We start from the raw sequence: 23,321 nt of genomic DNA, 5'->3' as shown, positions 1-23,321 counted from the left end.
GCGTTTGTTTAGATCCAATTCATATCAATGATACCGGCTCTCACGCGCGGATACGCAAGTCCTACATACGCAGACTTTAAAATAGGACTGGATCTAAAAGTGCGTGTGTGTGTGTGTGTATATGTGCGTGTATACGACAATTCTCTGGTGTAGATCGGCCGTAAGACGGAAAGACGTTCAGTCAGTTTTTTGGTACCCTGTTCTTGGAAAATCATGTTAATCCAAGTGGTGGGTTGTATTAATGTCTTGTCTGCAGTGGTGTGCTATGGTATTTCAGCTGACTGCAATACAAAGAAGAGAAACAGGGACATAGTCAGACTCTGCCATTGTTGGAAAATGTTAACCACTTGCTCTGTCTAGAAGCATGCCCCCAAGTTAATGGATTTTTTAAAAGTCCAATCAACAGCTATTATGTTAATTTGTTCCAGGCAGAAGCTTCACGCACACTTTGTAAATGGAAACCGTTTGGGTGAGATTTTGACAATTTTTGTTTTATTTTTTTACTCAGTCTAATCAGTTCCATTCATAGATGACTATTTAATAAAGAAACTTGCCAAGTAGTGCTGAAACCACTCGGTTTGATTAAGATGGTTTTGTGTCACTTTGTGGCATTTTTTTAAATGAATTATTTTCTGTTCTTGACAAAAAGAAACATTGACATGAATTTTGGTTCCTCCACCGTGGTTATGGCTTATTCAAAAGTTAGTGAAACAACAAGGTTCTACGCTTTTAAAACCAGTTCACATCTGTTCATAAAACTGCAACACACTGATGCTTAATGTGTCACACTGCCCTCAATGTAAATCAACTACAGATATTTGTCATTCGATTCACAGAAAACACACATCCACTTAACCACAAACACAAAAGTTGTATTGATGATACATTTTTGTTCATCGTTAGTGATTGATCAGTTGGCAGATGCCTGGATTAATTTCAAGAACTCGGATAAAGAAACCAGGGTTTTAAGAAGTGATGAAACCAGGCCACTTTTTGTACTGTATTTTTACATTTTGTTGTCTATTGTTCTATCCTTTTTGTCTTTGTTTTCTCCTTTCTCCTCCCTGGTTGGAAGTGAATCATAACACAAGTGGACCAAATCTCTTGCAAGCATTTAATAAACGGAGACCGTTTTAGAAAAAATGTGTTGGTCAATTTCTTTCTACCAGCATTTCAAAACATTTGTACCGTGAATAATATTGCACCCCTGCAGTTAAAGTTTGAAAATCTGACATTTTCAATACAGATGCCTCTCAATATTGCCTGGGGTCACTGTCGTGGCATTTGTTCCCTTTGAAATGTGCCATTTACACCTGAAGTCCCTATTTTAGCAATGTCATCATAGGTGAATATTTAAAAAAAACTATTTTCACATTTTCAAAAATAGCAGATCAAAAAGCTCATATGACGTGTTGCGTTTGTAGATCAGCTATTTTTGCCATGCGACACCATCTCACGATGAAGTGTGAAATGGGGTTTAAGTAGTGAATACCTTGATCTTAAACCTGTTTCTGGCCATTTATATTTTATGAAGCAGCAGTCCAACTTGTCCATGTATTGTACAGGAAGGTCATCTATCCAAACACACAATGTTCAGTACATTATTGCCATCACTTTGACAAAGGGCGCTGGGTGAATACAACATCCACTTTGAGCTCTGCATTGGATTCAGATCTCGTCACTGCATCACCTGTAACCTAGCCTCGGAAACCCATGCCGTAACCAGACACCCCCTTGACACTTGGGTTTGAACTGTACCCCAAAATTAACCTTCTGTGAAAGACCTGAACTGGTTAAATGTTCTCATTAGATGGGTTGAGTATATGGTTCTAATGTAGGCTACAGAAATAAGTCTTCTATAAGACCATCTAAAGACCATACTGTACACCTGAGTTCCATACTATTAGATGCGTCGTGTAGAGATGAACTGTGATTGTGATTGCCAACTAGAAGCAACAGGTAGCCATGATTTGCATTCTCGCAGTGGTTCTCAAAGTGGGGTCTGGGGACCCCCAGTGGTTCTGGAGGGGGTTCCAGGGGTCCCCATCAAAATGGGTTAATAAAGAATCAAAATCAGTTTACCCACTTTAACTCTATACATCGCCTATTTGAAAATAGCTGTGAGCTTGCCAAATAAAAAAACTGAAATTTGGTGGGGGGTCCCTGGCACAAAATATTTTCAGATGAGAGTCCAAATACATAGCCTATTAATTTGGGGGTCCTTGACATGAAAAGGTTTGAGAACCACTGCTCTACATAGCCTTCAGCAGTGGTGGAAAGTAACTTTACTCAAGTATTGTACTTAAGTACACTTTTGAGGTATTTTTACGTTACTGGAGTATTTCAATGTTTTGATACTTTATACTTCTACTCCACTAGATCTCAAGTAAAATGTGAGAACTTTCACTTGTAACAGTATTTCTATATTGTGGTATTGGTACTTTTACTAAAGTAAAAAAAGAGTACTTCTCCCTCCAGTCTGCTAACGTGTTCGACCACATGCTGTCTCTTTAGGTAATCATGCTCAAGACTCGCATGATTGGTTGGTTGCATGGTAGCAACTGGTTGGTTACCTAATAATAGGCCCACATACATGTGCTGGTTACCAAGGGTTACCAAGGGTTGAGCCTGCACAAACCAATGCGTGAAAGGGGGGCGTGGTGAATTAAATAACTTGTTTTGTACAGCTCAACCCTTGGGGAGCGTCAAAAAAAATAAAAGTTTCACTATTCTAGCATCGTGTGCCTGCATGTCAATCTGTCAAAATAGACAGTAACAGTAATAATAAGTGAACGCTGATCGGCTGCTGGAAAGGTACTGTACGTCTTTCAGCATTGGTCGGTAAATGGCCATTATACTGTAGGTGATCAGCTGGAACAACCTGTGAGCTTTAAAAGTCCTGAAAGATGACTTCAGAGATTATTTCAGAGATTCCTGAGATTTTCAAGTCTCTCCTTGAGTATCCGTTTTCTGTTCCTGCCCTCGATGACAACGGTAAGAATCTGTGAAAGACGGCAAAGAACAGAAAGAACTGCTGTCAATGTGTGTTGCAAACTGTATGATGGCTTAGATGAGAATCTAACATAATAATGCTGTATCTCATATTTGATTGCCGTTTTTAATTGTGTCAACTTACCCAATTTGTATGGCAGCTTCAGTAATAGTCAGCTGGTCTACTAACAGCGTGAGAGAGAGTGTTATATAACCTCCAGTATAAACCCAAATACCAGAGCCTGGCTGTGGTGATTCGAGTCACTCGACAGCATTGCAGTGTGTGGTTGACTCATTGAAAAGGTGGAATTGTTTCATCCTAGGAACCTTTATTTAGAAAAATACTTCTCTGATAAACTATAATATTACAATTTTCCAGTTCATTCTGAAACGTGAATTGTTGAGTTGACGGCCGGCGACACGGGGGGCGACACGGGGGTGCTGTGAGGGGGGTGACGCCCCCTCAACCGGACCAAAACGTCCCCTTAGTCAAAATTATTTATACATTTTTTTTTAACCTTTTAATTAATAGCGTTTCGGCGTCCAGCCTTCCTCAGCGTTAAAGTGTTCAGTTGTGTTGTGTGTACCAGGAGGAGGGACCGATGGACAGACAGACAAGGACTTCAGCTGCTTAAAAATTAATAATTATAAAATACCCCCCCCCCCCCCCCAATCCAGTGGTGTAGCTAGGATTGAAGTGCTGGATGGGCCTGGCCGATACTGTGTGGGCCACATGCACGTGCTAAGCGCAGCACCATTCTTTTTTTTTAAATTAACCCTTTCATTGTGTTGGGGTCAATTTCGACCCGTTTTCAAGTTTAAATAGGTCAAATGTAGCCTTTACATTTCTTTATTGGAACAAGGCTTCATGATATCCTCAGAAACAGCTATTTTAACGCGACAAAATTCATTACACCATTTTAGTTAATTCTGATGCTCTCTATATAAAAAAAGGGACATCTGTGGTGTTAAGGGTCAAATATGACCCAGAGAAGTGTGGTTCAATTCCCCCCAAATTGTCAATAATCAATGTTTACATGTTTGAGAGTGAGAGAAACTTGTCCTCAATTTGCATTTGCTATTAGGAGTAAAAAAAAGTTTGGGTTCATGAAAAATAAATGACTTCAATTTTGACCCTATTTTTAATACAATTAAAGTTAAAAAACTAAAACAAGTGTTTTATTTTTGGAAGTGTGTTCTAATATTAGTCTATTATAGCTAGATAACATCATTCTCCATGGTTTTCATTATATGAAATGTAATGAGTGAATTTTTACATTGAGAACGAGCTACATTGAAAGACAAAACCCTAACCCTAACCCCCAAAATAATATTTTAAAAACTGTTTACATCGATATGAATGCATAAGTCAGCTATGAGGTAGGGGGGAAAAAATAAATGAAATTTATAATTTTGTATTTTGGGCTTAAATCACAGGTCAAGTTTGACACAATGCAGGGATTAATTAATTCTATTTTTGCCTTCAATTTCCTCAAAATATTAAATCAGGTGTCTTTGAGATTGACAGGTGTCGCCATGTCACGGTGGTCCTGTTGATTCCCAAATATAAACTACCATTCAATTCAAACGACCATAAAACAACAGTAACAACACACTATCCCAGCCTTTAGCACCATAATACTGTGTTGATAATCTACTGGTTCCGTGTCAACTTGTGACTTTGTCACTTGTAGCAACACACACACACACAGACTCAACAGCTAGTCGAAAGTCACGTCACTTCTGTAATTTAATTCATGAATCCAGGACCATTATCCATTCTCTTTTGGATTGCTTCAGAACATCTGACAGTAGCCTTTGCCTACCTACAGACTACATTATTTAACAGGTCACACAATGGACCATTGATATGCATCCAGCCGGGGTCATTCATTCACGCTGTTGAGACTCGGCACGAGTCGGCAGCTTTTGGAGCTTGGTAAAAGGTGCGAATGGGGCAGCCAATGTATCTATTGTTGTTGGAGGAGCACACTTTTTCTTGCCCTCGTCATTCAGCAGCTAGGTTGGGCAAGTGTTCCATTGACTGGGCCGAGTGGCCCAACGGCCGCTACGCTTCTGCCCCCACCGTTGTCAGCTAGCGCCGGCTCTGGTTGACACCTAATGGTTGACTTGGCGTGCGATTGGTAAATTATGTGTTCTAGAGACCATTGGTTCTCAATAGTGGGGTCCATGGAGTGGGGACCCCCAAGGGGTCTTGGGGGGGGTTTCCAGGGGGTCCCCAGCAAAAGTAGTTAACATAACATCACAATCAATTTGAAACACTATCCATTTATACGTTGGCTATTCAAAATAGCAGATCTACAAGCTCACATCTGCTATTTTTAAGATTTTTGAAAAATATTGAAAATGTTTGGACATTTTTGAATATATATATATATATATATATATATATATATATATATATATATATATATATATATATATATATATATATATATATATATATATATAACATAAATCTTCTCTTCTGGGCGTCCCTGGCACAAAACCTTTTCAGATAGGGGTCCGTGACCAAGTACATATCAATTTTGGGGTCCTTGGCACAAAAAAGCTTGAAAAGCACTAAAAGCTCTAGACAAGCCTAAGCTGATTATGTAACTTTTATGTCCTACGTGAGATTCAAACCTCGTCTCAGAGGCCGTCCCCGCCTGGCCATGGGAGACGGGAGCTATTGCACGTATGAACAGACTAATAATTGTCAACCAGTCCAGTCAGTCCAGTCCAGGGTCTACATTTCTCAACTGATTCCACTGATTGGAAGAGTAGGGAGACCACCTCCAACCACTGTAGTCTACTAGTTATATCACATTCTACTACCATACATATTGGTTAAAACTTTTTATACATTGCAGCTTTAAGTTATATAGGCCCGGGCCATGTCATGGGACCTTTAAGTTATATAGGCCTTTATACTGTGTGTGTGTGTGTGTGTGTGTGTGTGTGTGTGTGTGTGTGTGTGTGTGTGTGTGTGTGTGTGTGAGTGTGTGAGTGTGTGAGTGTGTGAGTGAGTGAGTGAGTGAGTGAGTGAGTGAGTGAGTGAGTGCGTGAGTGCGTGAGTGAGTGCGTGTGAGTGCCAAAATTTACATTTGGAAAAACTCAACCGCAACTTCTCTTTCATATATCATGACCAGACCAGGATATTCATGATAATCCACAGACCTCATTGTGAAAGGGTCTCATTAAGAATGATTTTTCCAAAGTACACCTGGCAATTATCTATCTATGTGCATTATAGGAATGAGTAGGCTACTGATGCGCAAGCATGGTGGCCACAGGAAAAAGCGTACCCACTTGTTTTGTTCGGGGTACTGAAAACTTTTCCAAACTGTTGGAAAGCATAAACTAAAGTGCATAAAAACAAACACTGCACTCAATATACTGTAGAATCAGATGACACCACACAATTTATTGCAGGCCACTCTTTTACCTTTAAATATTGACATGATGTTCTCAGAGCAGTGGTGGAAAGTAACTAAGTACATTTACTCAAGTACTGTACTTAAGTACAATTTTGAGGTAGTTTTACTTTACTTGAGTATTTACATTTTTTGATACTTTCTACTCCACTATCTCAGAGGCAAATATTGTACTTTTTAATCCACTACAATTATTTGACAGCTTTAGCTACTAGTTACTTTGCAGATATAGATTTGTATTACAAAACAGTATGTACATTATCCAATTATGCCATTTTATACTTAGGGTAAGTTATTTGAAATTAGCAACTTCACAAGCTTACAGCGTTGCATTGCACACGTTTGCTCGTGCTTTTTTGGGGGAAAAAAGTGAACGTTTTTTATTGAGTACTTAAATAGAATAGAAGACTATTACTTGTAAGAGAGTATTTTTTTTATATTGTGGTATGGCTACTTTTACTACAAAGCTGAGTACTTCTTCCACCACTTCCACTATTTGGATTTTGAGTCATGGAGGAACTTGGAAGAACTGCAGACATTCAATGTTTTATCTCATCACTAGATGGCACTGTTGTCTGTTTGCCTTCTGTGTCAGTCTGACATGCTTCATGTCATGTGCTTCTTCCTATGATAAAGTAAACTTAAATTTGGGCACTGTTGTTAACCTTAGAGCGGTGCTGTAGGCTACAAGATTTTATAGAGCTTACAGATACATTTTGTCATATAGGCCTAATCATGACTTTGTACCTACATCACGTGTAGCATCAGTTTCATGACAGCATGCTACAAGTGCCTGTATTGTGGGAGCATGTCAAGGCACTTAACAAGGTAGAGAGATCTAAAGGCTTAACATAATAATAATAATAGCTCAATCAAAGACGATATCAGATGGACCAGTAATATATGGATGGCTTGGTTTGCAGAGAGAATTTTCTATAACTTCCAGACCACAATTATACCTCTCTGACAATGGCACTGCATCATACATGCTTAATGAGTTAATAAAAAGCATGTACATTTTTGCAATAGCATGGCCAGGTTCTGCTTATGAAAAGATGACTGACAATTAACATACAGATCAGGAAGGTGGCCTTTAAGGGCAAAAATGTGACCTTTAAGGGCAAAAATGTTGCATGTGTAGATAAAGAGAAGCTGTGAGATTCTATTTCAATTTAAACTAAAGAATACTGCTTGATGATACCAGTTTTTATTGTGGAAAACAAATGGTTCCCGAGCTATGTGGCCCATAGGTCAGGAGCCTGTCTTCTGTTTCCTTAGCGTGAAGCAGCTTGATATCCAAGTGTAGCCTGGACATAATGTTAGTATGTCGCAGGGTCTTTTCCCAATCCAACTGATTCCAACCCTTGATGCCGAGTCCCAAGCAGGGTACCTATTTGTTTTATAGTCTTTGGTATGACTCGGCCGGAGATTGAGCCCTGACCTCCCAATCTCAGGGCAGACACTCTAACCACAATGCCACTGAGCTGGTAACACACAAGCTTCCTAGCATAAAATTGATTATTTGCCCTGCTAGCATGAGCATCCTATTTTCACATTACACTTGCCAAACATCATTTTTGGACATTTTTACAGCATGGCTCTGCAGGAGGCTTGTCAGTAGTGATCAAAATGAGAATATAGTATATTTCTATATTGTTGCTGTTGGGTGGAATCCTTATGTATCCAAAACCATGACTTTTGAATACATTGAGTAAATAACCTTTGTTTCGATGGATTCAAATGAATTAATCTATTAGTTTTTATTGTTTAAATATTTATAAAACCCACAGACATACCACTTTCAACCTTGTTTGAGAATGTCATTACAGGCAAAGATTTTCCAAAAATAGCTAAAATAGCATATCTTCAAGCTCACAATGTGTTGTGAGCTTGTAGATCTGCTATTTGTAAAATGTGCCCACAAGACCACTTGCAGAGGCTCGGTTAGCTCTCTGGCAGCAGTGCCTCCAGAACGCAAGTGTTCATGGGTGACACCTACTGGTTGGTGGGGGCATCTGATCAATGGGGAGGGGAACTGAGTATGATACATTTAGATAAAGGAAGTGTGAACCTCTGTGTGTGTTACACTCTCCCGGTAAAACGTCTCGCTGTCAGGTGACTCCATGTGTATCAGGGGAGGCATGTGGTTGTCCACACCCTCCACAGGCCTACAAGTGGGAGTTGGCCACGACAGGGACCACAGTACACATACGGGGAACTGTCTGGCAATGACAAAATTGGTGGCAAAATGAAGAATAACCCAAATAATTGTTCAAAAATAGAAAAAAATATTTTAAATGTGTCAAAGAAAGTGTGCAGGTGGTTGAATGTGGACAAAAATGTATGTTATTTACATTGTAACTTTCCAATTTTGTTCTATAGTTGAAATAACAGGGCCTGGTTTCAAGAGGAAATCTGTACCACAGTGTTTGTTTTTGTAAATTGTTCCCAAATGTCTTTACCAATCCATCTCTCTTTGACCTAATGGTGACCATGGCACAATTCCCATGAGTTGTTTGACTAACCAACATACTGAGGAGTATTCAGTCCTTCATATGAACCCTGTGTGAACCCACTGACTGGACAGTGTTATAGTCAAGCAATGGGACACACACACACACACACACACACACTCACACACACTCACACACACACACACACACACACACACACACACACACACACACACACACACACACACACACACACACGTGAGTGAAAACTGCTGTGTCATGCTGACAGTGGTCCTGTCCTCAGACATGCAGCCATATTTGTATTGCCAGAGAAGTGGCATGCTAGTAGTGACGCAGGCGATCCCATTTGGGTTTCACTTTTATTCATGCAAGCCAAATATTTGGGTGACTGAGACTGGTTAACTTTGCTTTGTGGGACTATTCAATCGCTTTATCCTGAGATTATGCTACACAATCATGGCAAAATAACATAATAATACACAATACAATCATCAGTATTAGTATAACTCTGAAAGTGTAAAGATGGACCCAAATGGACACTAAGGATTTTACTGAGTAATAATAATATGTCACAACTGCAATGCTAGACAATTAAGTTGCTATATTAAGTTGCTATATTCTGTCAATATCCTGCAATAAATACTGGATCCTGTTGAAACAATTTGAGTGGATGTTCCGTTTAATAAAGTGTTTCTCAACCAGCAGGTTAGGACCCAGACATAGAACAAAACATGTTCTGAAGGGATAACAATGATTGTGATATTTAATACCCCGGGCCCCACCATCATAGTGAATGCAGAATTCTATGTGCTAGAGAGAAAATGCAAGGTCCAAATAGGTTTAAGGGATATTTTACTTTAAAAACATTTTTGGGTCATTTTATCGTCTACTCAGGCTTTTGTGAGCACCCCAGACAGTTTTTAGCGGTGCCAGTCCGTCCGTCCGTCTGTCCGTATGTTTGCGGACATGCGCCACTTCAAGACATGTACACACACACACACACACACACACACACGCACACGCACACGCACACGCACACGCACACGCACACGCACACGCACACGCACACACACACACAGAACATGTGGTCTTGCGAGGCGCACCTTTGCAACACGTGCGCCACTTAAAGACACACACACACACACACACACACACACACGCACACACACACACACACACACACACACACACACACACACACACACACACACACACTAAAACGACCGATCTACAATGTGAGTAAAAATTAGTAAAAGTAAATAAAGTGAGTACAAATATTTAAAAGTAAATACCTTGAGTGAAAATACTTAAAAGTACTCACATTGAGTAAAAATACTTATAAGTTGAAAAAAATTGTAAAAATACTTAAAAGTTGATAAAAACAGTAAAAAATACTTAAAAGTTTATAAGAAGAGTAAAAATACTTAAAAGTTGTAAAAATTAGTAAAAAATACTTTAAAGTTAATAAAGTGATTAAAAATACTTTCAAGTAAATACATTGAGTAACAATACTTAAGAGTACTTAAATTGAGTAAAAATACTCAGTAGTACTTCAAATGAGTAAAAATACTTAAACATGGTTAAAATGAGTAAAAATACTTAAAAGTCGATAAAAGACAAATACTCTTTTAGTACTGCCTCAATACCAGTCTGAATGCCAGTGCCCACACATCAAATAGATTTGTACCAACTGAATAACAGCACACACTGATCAAACAGAGTAGGCACCGCTTACTCACACTGGGTGTGATTTTTAAGTTGCTTGATTCAGTATTTAGGTTTTGATATTCATTTTATCAGACACGCCCCCTTCCTATACAAACCCATTGCAACTTCAAACTCCATTTTTAACATGTTAGATTCATCAAGAACACCCGTCCTTGGTTCTGGTGACTCATCCTGCCCTCCTAATACGTGAGGGGGCCGTGTTTTTTTCATTTATTTGATCAAATGAATATCAAATATCTAAATACTGAATCAAGTAACTTAAAAACTGTCCGGGGTGCTCCCCAAAAGCCTGAGTAGACGATAAAATGAGTGAAATATCCCTTTAAGGTCTTTCTGACACTTGACCTCATAAAAGCTATAGGGGGACTGGGGTGAGGTGTAAGTTACAGCCAGTTACATTGTCTGAGAGGCTGTCTTTCTCACCAGCTATACATAGTGTATGCACATGATCTCAAGGGCGTTTTTTCTTTTGGGTGTAAATGACCTGTGCTCACTTGTCTGTGTCATGGCTGTGTTGAGTGCATGCTGCCCTATATATGATATAAGCCAGGGCTTCTTTACAGTATAGAATCAATAATTCATCCCCTCTCCTCTGCTGTGACAAGATTGGAGACTAGTGCAGCCAATGAAGTGGCTGGAATTCTGTGTGCTCAGAATATACTCGGAACAGGTAACCAATCCATATAGGCTATGCATATATCTCCACCACACTGTCTCTCTCTCTCTCTCTCTCTCTCTCTCTCTCTCTCTCTCTCTCTCTCTCTCTCTCTCTCTCTCACACACGCGCACACAATATCAATCATGTTATACAGTAATAATAAACAACCTCTTGTCTTGAGACAAAGTTAGTAAACATTTGTCGGTAAGAATTTAGTTTACAGGGGTAGATTGTTAATAGTGATTGTCTCTGGGTATGTATCATTAATAGTAACTCAAGAGACACATTAATTAGTGGGTTCTTGTCTGTTTACTGGAGCAATGTGATGGCAAGTGTTTCAGTGACATGCTTTCTTTAGTGTAGACTACAACACATTCCTTCCATCCATCTTTGATCTTCCACTGGCAGTTGACCTTGAAGACAGGAGTGGCCTGCTCAGGCTACACTGTTTTGGTGAAAACAGATTATCACGAGACGTATGTATTTGGTTCTCACTGGCGAGAACATACACCCACCTCTATACAAAGCCGCCTCTTGCCATCACTATGGGCTGTAGGATTAGGATTGAGTGATGCACACTTTACGTAATATTATTGCACCAACATAATGCAGCACATGCAAGTTTAACCATAACTCACTAGACACAAGGCTTATCATAGTAGATTAGTTGGCCTACTTTAATATTTACATGTTACATGTTTTATAGGCCAAGGCCATTATGCTCTAATGACTTCAAAATGACCACGTCCTTGACTCCTTAGTGCAACTGGTGGCCAAAACACTACCATTCTTCCTCAGACGAGCCCTCCATCGCTTCCAGTCATCCCGGTTCTCCATACATCTGGCCAGCTTGTTGGTGCTTTGCGCTCCTACATCTTTCTTGAGTACATTCATATCAACCATCCACTTCTTTTTATTCATTTTATGACAAGGCAAAACAAGCATTCAGTACACATTAATAAACTGATGAAAATCTCCTTTTTAAATTTCTTAAAGCTTACTCTTTTATTTATCCCCAGTGTTGTGTCAATGTCAAATATCCCAGTTATAATTGACCACAATGTTTCTAGGTCAGGGGTCTTCAACAGGGGTCCGGGACCTCTAGGTAGTCCTCTGAGCTACTATAGGGGGTCCGCCAAATCTAAGTGTTTTTTACATTAACCACTTGAGCCCTAGCATCTCTATTCGAAGGGGAACATTAGCCGAAAATAGCAGATCTACAAGCTCACAAAAACACTTTAACATACGTTAATGTGGGACGTCCTAGTCTCATTCTCCTGGCTGCAATTTTCTCGCTCACCCTTGGTATTCCATCATATAGATTCTTGTATTGCTTGATAAACTAAAATGTACTGCTTGATGGTAAAGTTAAAGTAACAAGCATAAATAGAACATTGTGTACCAGTTCTTATTGTGGATAATAAGAAGACATAACATACCCTGACACAATGAATAAGGGCTCCCTCTGGATTTCTTCCACACTAAAATGTACATAAATATAATAATATTACATTATATTGGTATACCACTTAACAATTTTACAAAGTGCTTTACATTACAGAATAAAATCAGACATACAAGTGACTGGAGGGCAAAAGGGACAACATGTACTGTAGGCTACTGCTTTATGGACCCATTTTCATTGGATCATAAGGATGTATGATGAAATAAAACAGTACGTTATTATGTATCATAATAAGAATACGAGTATATGGATGCGATGTCATGTCTGTCTCATATCTGATTCTGACGTTTCACACGTACGCCAGTTTCTCCTCCTTAATGCAGCAGCACCCTCATTTCCCTGCACATGAATATCATGGAACCTGGCAGTTCTATTGGCTGGCCACTGGCGACATGTAACATATGACGGCACATGTTTTCCAACGTGAGAGAGCAATGTGCTGATGCTAGTGGACCCCATGGAGGCATATAGTTGGTTGGAGATAGATACATACGACAGCGAACGTACAAGAACAATATTTATAGGCCGAGTCAAATTGTTAATGAGGCGCCAAAGTGTTAAAAAAAAGGGAAAAAAAGAAACTGGCAATAATAGTTTATTGCCTGTTTTGTTTGTTTTTTTAAGCGCTGGAACACGTCTTGTTTGTCATTCTTTACTAAAACAACTGAATCCGAAACGGATAAAGGAAGGCTGCACAGCTGTGATAGGGACTTAATTCCATTACTTCTTAGTAGTTTTTTTTTTAAATAACGTCGTTCCTCTGAGACATTTTCTCTCATTTATTAATTTCAGAACATATTATTTCCAGTGGTGTAAAGTAAGTTTACTCAAGTACTGTACTTAATTACACTTTTGAGGTACTTTTACTTTACTTGAGTATTGACAATTTCCAATATCTACTCCACTACATCTCAGAGGCATTTTTTTTTACTCACACACTAGTCTAGTTACTTTGTAGATTTTTATTATTATTACAAAACATACATGACCCAGACCCACTTCAGCCCTATATGCATTTCGGCCATTTGAAAATTGATACTTTTACTTAAGTAAAACATATGAGTACTTTTTCCACCACTGCCCATTGCATTGGTTTGTCTCAGCGCGGGTTTGTCTATATTGTGCCACACCTCCTTTACGTGATGAAGAACATTAATATTCATTTTGTTCGACCCCAAACCAATGGCAGGCTGATTCATTTACAATGTTGATATTCATTACGCTTGACCCCAACAGCTGCCTGTCAACAGCAGGCTGTTTCATTAGAACGTTAATATATTTTTATTTTATTTTATTTTTTGTTACGGTCTGTGGTAGCCATGGATACACGACGGTCGTCTGTCACGTCGCGACCGTCATGGATGAACTTCAACCTGGTGTTTGCGCTTTCTCTATTTATGGCCCGTACATCTACATAAACGTTCAAATTTCAAATATAAAGTGCGTACCCCATGGCCACAGATGTTACAATTATGCACGAGTGCACAAAAGTACATGTATCTTCCGTGTTGTTTAATAAAAAGCATTTTAATCCAATTGGTGGTCATTTTTTCATAGAGTTATAATCTATCAGAGACAGAGTGCAATACACCTCCCAATCGATAGGGTCGCGTAGTTGAAAGCATATACGAAAATACGGAGAAAATGGCCACCGATCGGATTAAAATCATTTTTATTGAACAATAAGGATGATACGGGTACTTCTGCGAGCCCGTACATAATTGTAACATCCGTAGCCATGGGGTAAGTACTTTATATTTGAAATTTGAGCGTTTATGTAGATGTACGGGCCCGTACATGGAGAAAGTGCTAACACCAGGTTGAAGTTAATCCATGACCGTCATGTTTCAGGGCTAAGTCTGTGGTTAATATTCATGATGTTTGACGCAAAGCTCGCCTATCAACAGCAGGAGAGGCGCGGCTTCTATTGACCACGGAATTATTGTACAATCGGGCCATGCATTCACTGCACTGTTCTGTGATGTCTTGAACACTGTTCTTACCGTTCAGCACTTATTGCGCTTATTTCAGATCAACGACAGCTTCAGTGTGGGGGCATATATTTGGTAATCGGCTGATCCACTTGTTATTGAGCGAACAGAATCATTTTATGGACATTTGCTTGTTAATAATAATTATATAAAACTAAAGGAGCAAGGATGTCTAAGCTGGAGCCATTAACCATCACACTTGAAACGACCACGGGGTTGAATGGGTCACTCCCTTTGGTTTTTAAGAAAATCATGGAAACACCACCGCCGAATTTACTCGAGGGCGACGACGGTAAGTCCAGTAGGTTCGTGTCGTGTGTGGAGCAAGAGTTCGTGTTTGAACGAGTTGAGCCGAAAAATCCCGAAACTGCTTATTGTGCGCACGTTGTTGGGACCACAGCCTAGAACAGGGGTCTTCAACGTTTTTCAGGCCAAGGACCCCTTAGCTGAGACTAGAGAGAGATGAAGCAGGGACCCCCACTACATTGTTTACAATTGTGTTGCAGATTAAACTTTTTCATAGATACTATAGCTTCATTGACTATCATGAGTGTTAAATTCATGTTTTCTTGTTCATTTCAGACATTTAATGACTAAAACCTTAGTACTTGATTTGCTCCTTTCCCCCCCTACAAAAATTCCATCATACAGATTCTTGTATTGCTTGATAAACTTACATGTACTGCTTGATGGTAAAGTAACAAGCATAAATAGAACATTGTGTGCCAGCCAGTTCTTATTGTGGATAATAAGAAGACATAGCATACTCTGACACAAATAAATAACTGAATAGAAAATAGCCGATCTACAAGCTCACAATGCCTTGCAGAGCTTTTAGATCTGCTATTTCCCGCTAATGTTCCCCTTATAATAGGGATGCTAGGGTTCAAGTGGTTAATGTAAAAAACACAAAGATTTGGTGGACCCCCTATAGTAGCTCTGAGGACCCCCTAGGGGTCCCTGACCCCCTGTTGAAGACCCCTGACCTAGAAACATTGTCTTCAGGGGTCAATTGTAACTGGGATATTTGACATTGAGACACTGGGGATAAATAAAAGAGTGAGCTTTAAGTAATTTAAAAAGGAGATTTTCATCGGTTTATTAATGTGTACTGTACAAATGCTTGTTTTGCCTTGTCATAAAATGAATAAAAAGAAGTGGATGGTTGATATGAAATATTAGATAGGAAATATATGAAAAAGGAAAAGACAAATCTAGTGAGGAAATGTACTACACACATGCAAGTTACAAGTAGGAGCCAAGCAAACCGTTTACAGGGATTTACATGGTTTACATGGATTTAGGAGATATGAAAGGAAAATCTGAATAAGTGAGTGGAAAACAATGCAGATGATTTCATACAGGTGGACTGCATGATACAATTAAGCAATTAACATCCTATTTGTGGCATAGCCTATATAAAAATGCTGAGTGGGTCCAGGGTGACTATGAAAGAGGGTTCATTATTGTGGCAGGGATGGCAGGATCTCAAAGGAGGTCACAAAGACTACTCAGCTTGTTTGAGTTCCAATAGGAACAGTGACTAAAGTGACAACTGCTTTTTAATTTATGGGAAAGATATTAATAAATAGGGACATTATAGGGTTGAGAATTATGGTCGAAATTGTACATTCAATGACTGTGACGCTCATGCATTAGTGCAATGTGTAAGGAAAAACAAGAGCATCTCTTCCTCATGTGACTGAGAATGTCAATGCAGGACGGGATCCCACTGTGTCAGCAAGAACAGTCCATCCACAGCTACATAGAAAGGGATTTATTGGCAAAACTACCTAATTGTGGAGAAAAAGGGGTAAAAAGCATACCAAAAAAACAGAAATGGATTTATCCTAGGGTTGCAGTGTATAAACCCCTTCAAAGAAAAATACACATTTAAGAGTTAAGTGCTTCAAAAGCCGTAGGTACTACCGAGTCCTTAATCATATTCTGCACAATTGGGCCTGAATGTTTGATCCCTACAGTGAGGGGGTCCAGTGGCTCTGTTATGGTGTGGGGGCATTTTCCTGTCATGGTTTGGGTCTACTTGTAGAGGGAAGAGTCACTTTAAATCTGGAGCATCAATACAAAGATATTCAGAGTGCTCACCTTCATCCCATGATGAAACACTTCTATTCTGGGTGGAGTGGTCTCTCCCAGGATGTCAATGACCCCATGCACAGGACACTAGGGGTCACTGAATGCAATGGTTTGATGAGTATGAACATGACGTGAATCATAGGCTGGCCTTCGCAATCACCAGATCTTAACCAAATGTAGTTTGATTGACCTGAACAAGGAGACGTTCTGGCTCGTCTCAACAGAGCTGCAGGTCTAAAGACACAAGAAGAACCAGAACCCAATTGAAAACATCTATGGGATATTTTGTACGTTAAAAAACTAAATGGGGAACAGTCTTTGTTAGAATGGTGTTCCATCCCTCCAGTAGAGTTCAAGAGACTTGTAGAATCTAAATGAAGGTGTATTGGAGCTGTTCTGGTCGCTCATAATGGCCCAACGTCTTAAAGGTTTAATGACATTCACTTTTACACCACATTCAAAGTCTTTGTCCTGGTCCTTCAAAAGTGTATAAAAAGTTTTAAGTGAAAATTCCATTCCAGTGATCCATGGCAGGTGTTTTTCTCTCACATTTCTAAAGCCTTTTCAACTGCAATGAAAAAAGAAATCTTTGCCTGCGGGTGTCGCTGGTGAGGGACTTTGCCTGTCAATCATCGCCTCTGCTCCGCCCCGATAGGGGAGGGGAGGGGCGAGGAGGAGAGTGGGCGGGATTAATCGACTGTGACCTCACTGTCGAAGGGCCAAGCTCAGATTACTTTTCAGCCTAATTATTCAGAAAACCCCAGACCACAGAAAATCCACTGAATGTTCTAAGTTCAGGTTTTTTGGGTGTAATTGAGGTCATAAAACCCCAAATAAAACATTGAAAATAAAAAAAGTGAAAATGAATGTCATGATACCTTTAACATATTTTATGTTGGATTTTCCTTTACTTTGTCACTCGTCTGCATTTGGGGCATTTTCAGTGGACCTTTTTCTGATCAATTGTTCCATTGACCTCCATAGTTAAATTAGACTGCCTTCTGCTCCTTACTCATCATCTCACATTACTCTTTTCACGAAAATAAAAAGTCATTCTTCCACCTAGTTGCTCACTCCTCCGGAAGCATCGAATCAACTCTTGAGTGTGTGTCCTGTCTGCGTGTATACATATTGTGCATGTTGATGTGTGAAAATGTGTGTGTCTGCTTCATGCTTGTGTGCATATACTGTATTTACTACTTTGCTGACATACACTGTTGTGTGTACTGTTGTCTTCCAGAGACGGACAAAGAAAAGCTTGCCCTTGAAGACAATGTTGACCTTGGTGGAGGAGGGAGTGGGATGGGGCCTTCGGCCGCCCTGACCCCGGCCATCTGGGACAAGACCATCCCTTACGATGGTGAGAACTTCCACCTGGAATACATGGACCTGGAGGAGTTCCTGATTGAGAATGGAATCGCCCCCTCCCTGGATGAAGACTCGCCAAAGAGTAGCAAGACAAAAGTCACAGTGGTTGCTCGTGCCGCCCAGGCAACGAAGGGCCCTGTGACCGCCAAGGCCCCTGTGGTTGCCAAGACCCCAGCCGCCCAAGTGGGCCTGCTGCCCATACTGGAGCTGGACCATTGTGAAGAGGAAGTTGTCATGAGCTCAGACATCGGTTCAGGTGAGTGAGCAGGGAAAGATGGAAGGAAGCGAGGAAAGTGTGGAGAGAGGAAGGGAGGCATGTAAGGTTGGATTTCTGGATTTTTGTCCCCTCAAGCTATCTTAAAGCTGACAGTGTAGGATTATTATTGTTACAAGCAACCAGCAATCTGTGTATGTCCAGTCATCAAATGCAAATGTTTAGTGTTTTTTCATTATTGACACAGAACTTTTATTTATTTATAATATTACAGTTTGAGTTATTCTTGAAGTTCAGTTACAGGCAATAATGAAAAATTGAGGTTCCTCCGACAAAGATATTTACTGAAGTATTCTGTAGATTACATTAAGGTGGTACTACATAGCACTTTATAGACATACAGCTTTGTTGTCACCTTTTTTAATGTACATTTTTATAAGCTGGAGCATTTTGTATTAACTGCTGTACACTGAATACTTCAGTTGACATTTTTGCATAGAATGACAGAAGCAGCAGCATGTTTTTGACCTGTTGAGCACCCTTTCTCCACCTGTTGGAGTCACTCTGTCACATGTAGCATTTAAACTCTTGAGGGCCTAGGCTATACATACATGGCATGCTTTGAAATGCCTGTTAGTGTGTATTTTGAAAGTCATACAACACTAGAATGTGCTGTGTGTGGAAGTTGGGAAGTGGGAGGGAAAAAATTGAAACTGGTCTAACTGGGTAGCGATGGCAGGAGTTCAGTGTTTTGCATGCACCTATGAACAAACAAGCTATATCTACTATGTCCGATGAAGTAGTCTTGTTTGTTTATGTTGTACAATTCCTTATACCCAAGCTCATAGAATGTCACTTTGTGCTATTTTTGAACATTTTTGAAAAATCTTGAAAGTGTGCAAACTAATAGAAGGCAGAATCAGCCTCAGGTCTTAACACATTGACTGCCAATCACGTAGATCTACGCGAACCGATTTAAAGCCGCCACGTGCCAATCGCGTAGATCTACGTGAAGTGAAGAAAAAAAATTCACCCAAAGACCAAGGAGATATGATTAGTTGAAGATCTAGACTCCTATCCACTTCCTTGTTAACTTAAAACTTAAAAAGTCTGTATTTCGGCTCCTGAGTACTTTTTTTTTTCCAATGAAAAACTCTGGCACTGGCTAAAAAAATATGAAAATAATTCTGGCAGTTAATCTTAATGGGTTAAATGATCTTTCTCACCATCCTTCACACAGACGACGAGACCACAGACGAGAACAGGATGACCCCAGAGCCTACCGAGGATGAGGAAGTCGAGGTGGACGTCAACTTTGAGCCCGACCCCACTGACCTGGTGTTGTCCAGTGTGCCTGGAGGCGAACTGTTCAATCCACGCAAGCACAAGTTCACAGATGAGGAGCTCAAGCCTCAGCCAATGATCAAGAAAGCAAAGAAGGTGTTAGTGCCCGAGGAACAGAAGGTAAGCTTAGAGAGAGAGTTTCTCAATCCGGACACTGCATCAGGTGCAACATTATTCTTTAATATTCATATTGTTCTTATAATATTAAAATTAAATTAAAAAAAACTTTTCTCATCTCAGGATGATAAGTACTGGCAGCGGAGGAAGAAGAACAACGTTGCGGCAAAGCGTTCTCGTGATGCTCGCCGGCTAAAGGAAAACCAGATTACTGTCCGCGCCGCGTTCCTTGAGCGCGAAAACGTGGCACTGCGGACAGAAGTGTCTGAGCTCCGGAAGGAATGTGGCCGCTCCAAGAATGTCGTATCCCGCTATGAATCCAAGTTCGGACAACTGTAAGGGACTGTGTTAACAACAATTATATGTGCACATAAACACATAGCAACTGGCCTGCCCCTATTGCCATACTTCTTGTATCGAGTCCTTGGGAACCAGGAAAGTTTAGGCAAACATGTTAGCTGCGTTCCACACTAGTTTCCAAGGTTTAAATTAGTCCCTAGATGGCTAGAATAAAAACTAGCAGTACAATGGGTGCCTAGACGTGGAGTTGAGAAGTATTGCCATTTTGCACACAAGATTGCATCAGTCATTAAAAAAAGAAAGAAAATCAGGTCAGGGATTTGCTGTGTCATTGTTTTCATAAACCAGTTTATAGTGGTCAAAGTAGTGCCTCATAGATTACATTTTCTCCTGTTCCACTGAAAAGATGTTACTCAACTGTGGTATGCAGGGAATTGGACAAAGAGCTGAGAAAGAGACGAGGGGGTAAGAAAGTGGAGGGAGAAGTTGTTAAACTGTCAACCATTCAGACATGAAGACAAAATACAAATTGTCTCTTTGGAATCATGTAGTCTCACATTCAAGTAGTAGTATTTCAAAAACTTACTCAGGCTCACACAGCAGAAAGGCATCACAGTTTGTTAACAGTGTATGAAAATGAATATGGCATTAACCTCTCTTCCCTTAACCTCATGTTGAACTTCCTTCCTGTTTCCTGTGTGATTCACCTCCCTGTTTCTCTTCTCTTTCAAGTGCGCCGCAAGAGGAAGACTCCTAGACTATCACTGATTTATTCATTTATTTTTCTGTTGGGGGAAATGGCAAGTGAATAAATGAATCATGCAGCTAGACTGGTGCATGACCAGATGGAGATGAGGATGAAGAGGAAGGGTGTGTGAAGATTTACATGACATTTTCATGTATAAACAAATGGCATGCTATAGGATTTTGTCTTTTGAAAAATATTTCTATTTTTATTTCACTGGTTTTGTTTTTTAAAAGACCATACATTTGTGTGGTGTGAGTGTGTTGATGGACTTCCAAGAGCTTCTTCAGTGCACCGCATTTATGGTGTGTTCAGCTCAGTTTTGTACACCATTTTGCCAAATTAGATAATCGGGAGGATTTGGGATGTGACTTGGTGTGGAGAGGCATGGATGGGTGGGTTCTTTTTGTGTTTTTCTGGGGGTGGGGGGTGAGGGTGACTATTCTTCAGGTAACAAATTCAGTAACCAAGAAAAGATGTCATAATAGCTTTGAAAAAGCAACAATGTTGATTGCAACTTTAATTTGCAATAATTAAGGGTCTAACCCCAGCTCCTCCTGAATTTGTGTTCAAGTGTCCTTGAGCAAGACACTGAACCCCTCACTGTTCCCGATGAGCAGTGGTGCCTTGCATGGCTGCCTCTGCCGTCAGTGTGTGAATGGGTGAATGTAACGCACCTTTCAAAGCGCTTTGGATAAAAGACATTATAGCAATGCAGACTATTTAAGTTTGCTTCAACTCCTTTCCACTATTTTAAATAAGTTTTGAAAACCACGCTTATATTTTTCACATTGTATATTGTTACATGGCAAATTTACTTCTTTCTTATGTCCAGTAAGATTTGGATGACTGACGATGCCGGTCATTTCAACTTCATAGGATATTTCTTTTTAAAAGTTAGGATAAGTGATATATTTGGTTGAAACTAAACGTTTTTTTGTTAAAAGGTTAAAGCACTATATTCTGATAGTAATCATTGCTACAGAGTGTTTGTCCAGCAACAGGGGTCTGTCTCCCTGTCTCTCTTAACAAACAGAAAATACATTTTCAGGTAGGTGACAAAATCTCAGCCAATCACGAGAAAGTACCCATTTATCAGCTTCATTTTTATAGTGTTCCAGTTCCAATTTTGTCTGTTCAATACTTTGTGTCATCACTTCCAATTTCACTTGTTTAATCTGTATCCTGACTGAGTTCTCTATCCTTATTGGATACAATTGGTATCCCGACCTGAAAATGCATTTTCTGTTTAATAAAAACTCTAGAGCTGGAGAGTGATACTGATCAAACACTCTATAGCAATGAGTACTCTCAGAATATAGAGCTATTTAACACTTACTTTAACCAATGAAAATCACTTACCCTACCTTTAAAGAGAAAATGTGTACTCTACTCCAACAGTAGCACAGATTTGTACTTAATGGTTTCTTTTCTTTGAGTCTTCATCTCACTATTGTTAAGCCTAATATTAGGCTTTATCCTATAGCATTTCATTCTTGTTCGTGGTGATAAGTCAGATTCTCTTGTGATTTGTCTCATTGACGTGTCTATTATTTTAATGCCAACAATGCTTCGGAAATGTCATACTGTGTAGAGTACATTGACGCATGTAAATAGAACTATATTTTCTATACTTGTTTCATTATTTTACAGATATATATATATATATATACACACACACAATAAAAATAGCATTGTGAACCCAGGTTCGTGCATATAGGCTGTAATAACTGTGTTTTGGGGTTTTAGAATGTTTAGTTTTTTACTCACAGAACACAATCTCTACCAAACACCTAAAATCACACAACTTCTCTTGTGTACTACTACTTAGCTCACCTAGCTCCTCGGGAAACTTGTGTGATCTGCCATAGTGGATTAACTCCTGTACCGCTAATAATTTGAGGGGCAAATGAACCTTAGGGCTCAAATTTAAGTGCCCTCACACACAGCTGTGGGAAATGTGGGTTGCAGGGTTATGTTTTATTTTGACCTTAGACAAACCAGGAAGTCTCATGAAGTCTCTTGGACCAGGGTCTGTTTACCTGTCATGAACAAGCATCCCTTAGTTGTGTCTACAGTCTTCTACTTACTCCTCAGCCATATGAATGCAGTCTACAGATTTACAGGGGGAAACAAACAAATTAGGAACATATCACAAGCTAAAGTCAAGCTTTTGTCCCTAGGTTTTCTGGGATTTGCACTTATCTGTACTTTTTTTTAAAACTTTTACAATGATCCATGGATATTTATAATTTTAATATCAGACTGAAAGGTGAGGAAAAGGCATTACGCTATGTTGCTGTGGTGCTTCCATCCCCTTGTATTGTAATATTTGTTTATATAAAAAAATATTCAAGTATTCAACATTTACTGTTAAGCCATAAAAGTAAGG

At 39.6% G+C, this 23,321-nt stretch overlaps 1 protein-coding gene across 2 annotated transcripts; it reads left to right on the top strand.

The window, feature by feature from the left end:
- The first annotated feature begins 2,713 nt into the window (after positions 1-2,713).
- On the top strand, positions 2,714-23,143 carry tefa (TEF transcription factor, PAR bZIP family member a). Of its 2 annotated transcripts, none has more exons than XM_080454637.1 (5): positions 2,714-2,994; positions 18,082-18,465; positions 19,664-19,887; positions 20,008-20,219; positions 20,917-23,143. In XM_080454637.1, exons 1-5 carry the CDS (start codon positions 2,907-2,909, stop codon positions 20,939-20,941), a joined length of 933 nt encoding a protein of 310 aa, XP_080310763.1. In that variant the 5' UTR covers positions 2,714-2,906; the 3' UTR covers positions 20,942-23,143. The 2 variants fall into 2 exon arrangements, with proteins under 2 accessions (XP_080310763.1, XP_080310762.1); XM_080454636.1 differs by lacking the exon at positions 2,714-2,994 and adding an exon at positions 14,708-15,036.
- Positions 23,144-23,321: the final 178 nt, after the last annotated feature.

The sequence above is a fragment of the Gymnoscopelus braueri genome (genome assembly GCF_963280865.1).
Source record: "Gymnoscopelus braueri genome assembly, chromosome: 17".
Lineage (NCBI taxonomy): Eukaryota > Metazoa > Chordata > Actinopteri > Myctophiformes > Myctophidae > Gymnoscopelus > Gymnoscopelus braueri.
Note: the sequence above shows the minus strand (reverse complement) of the source record. Positions and strands in the feature narration are given on the sequence as shown.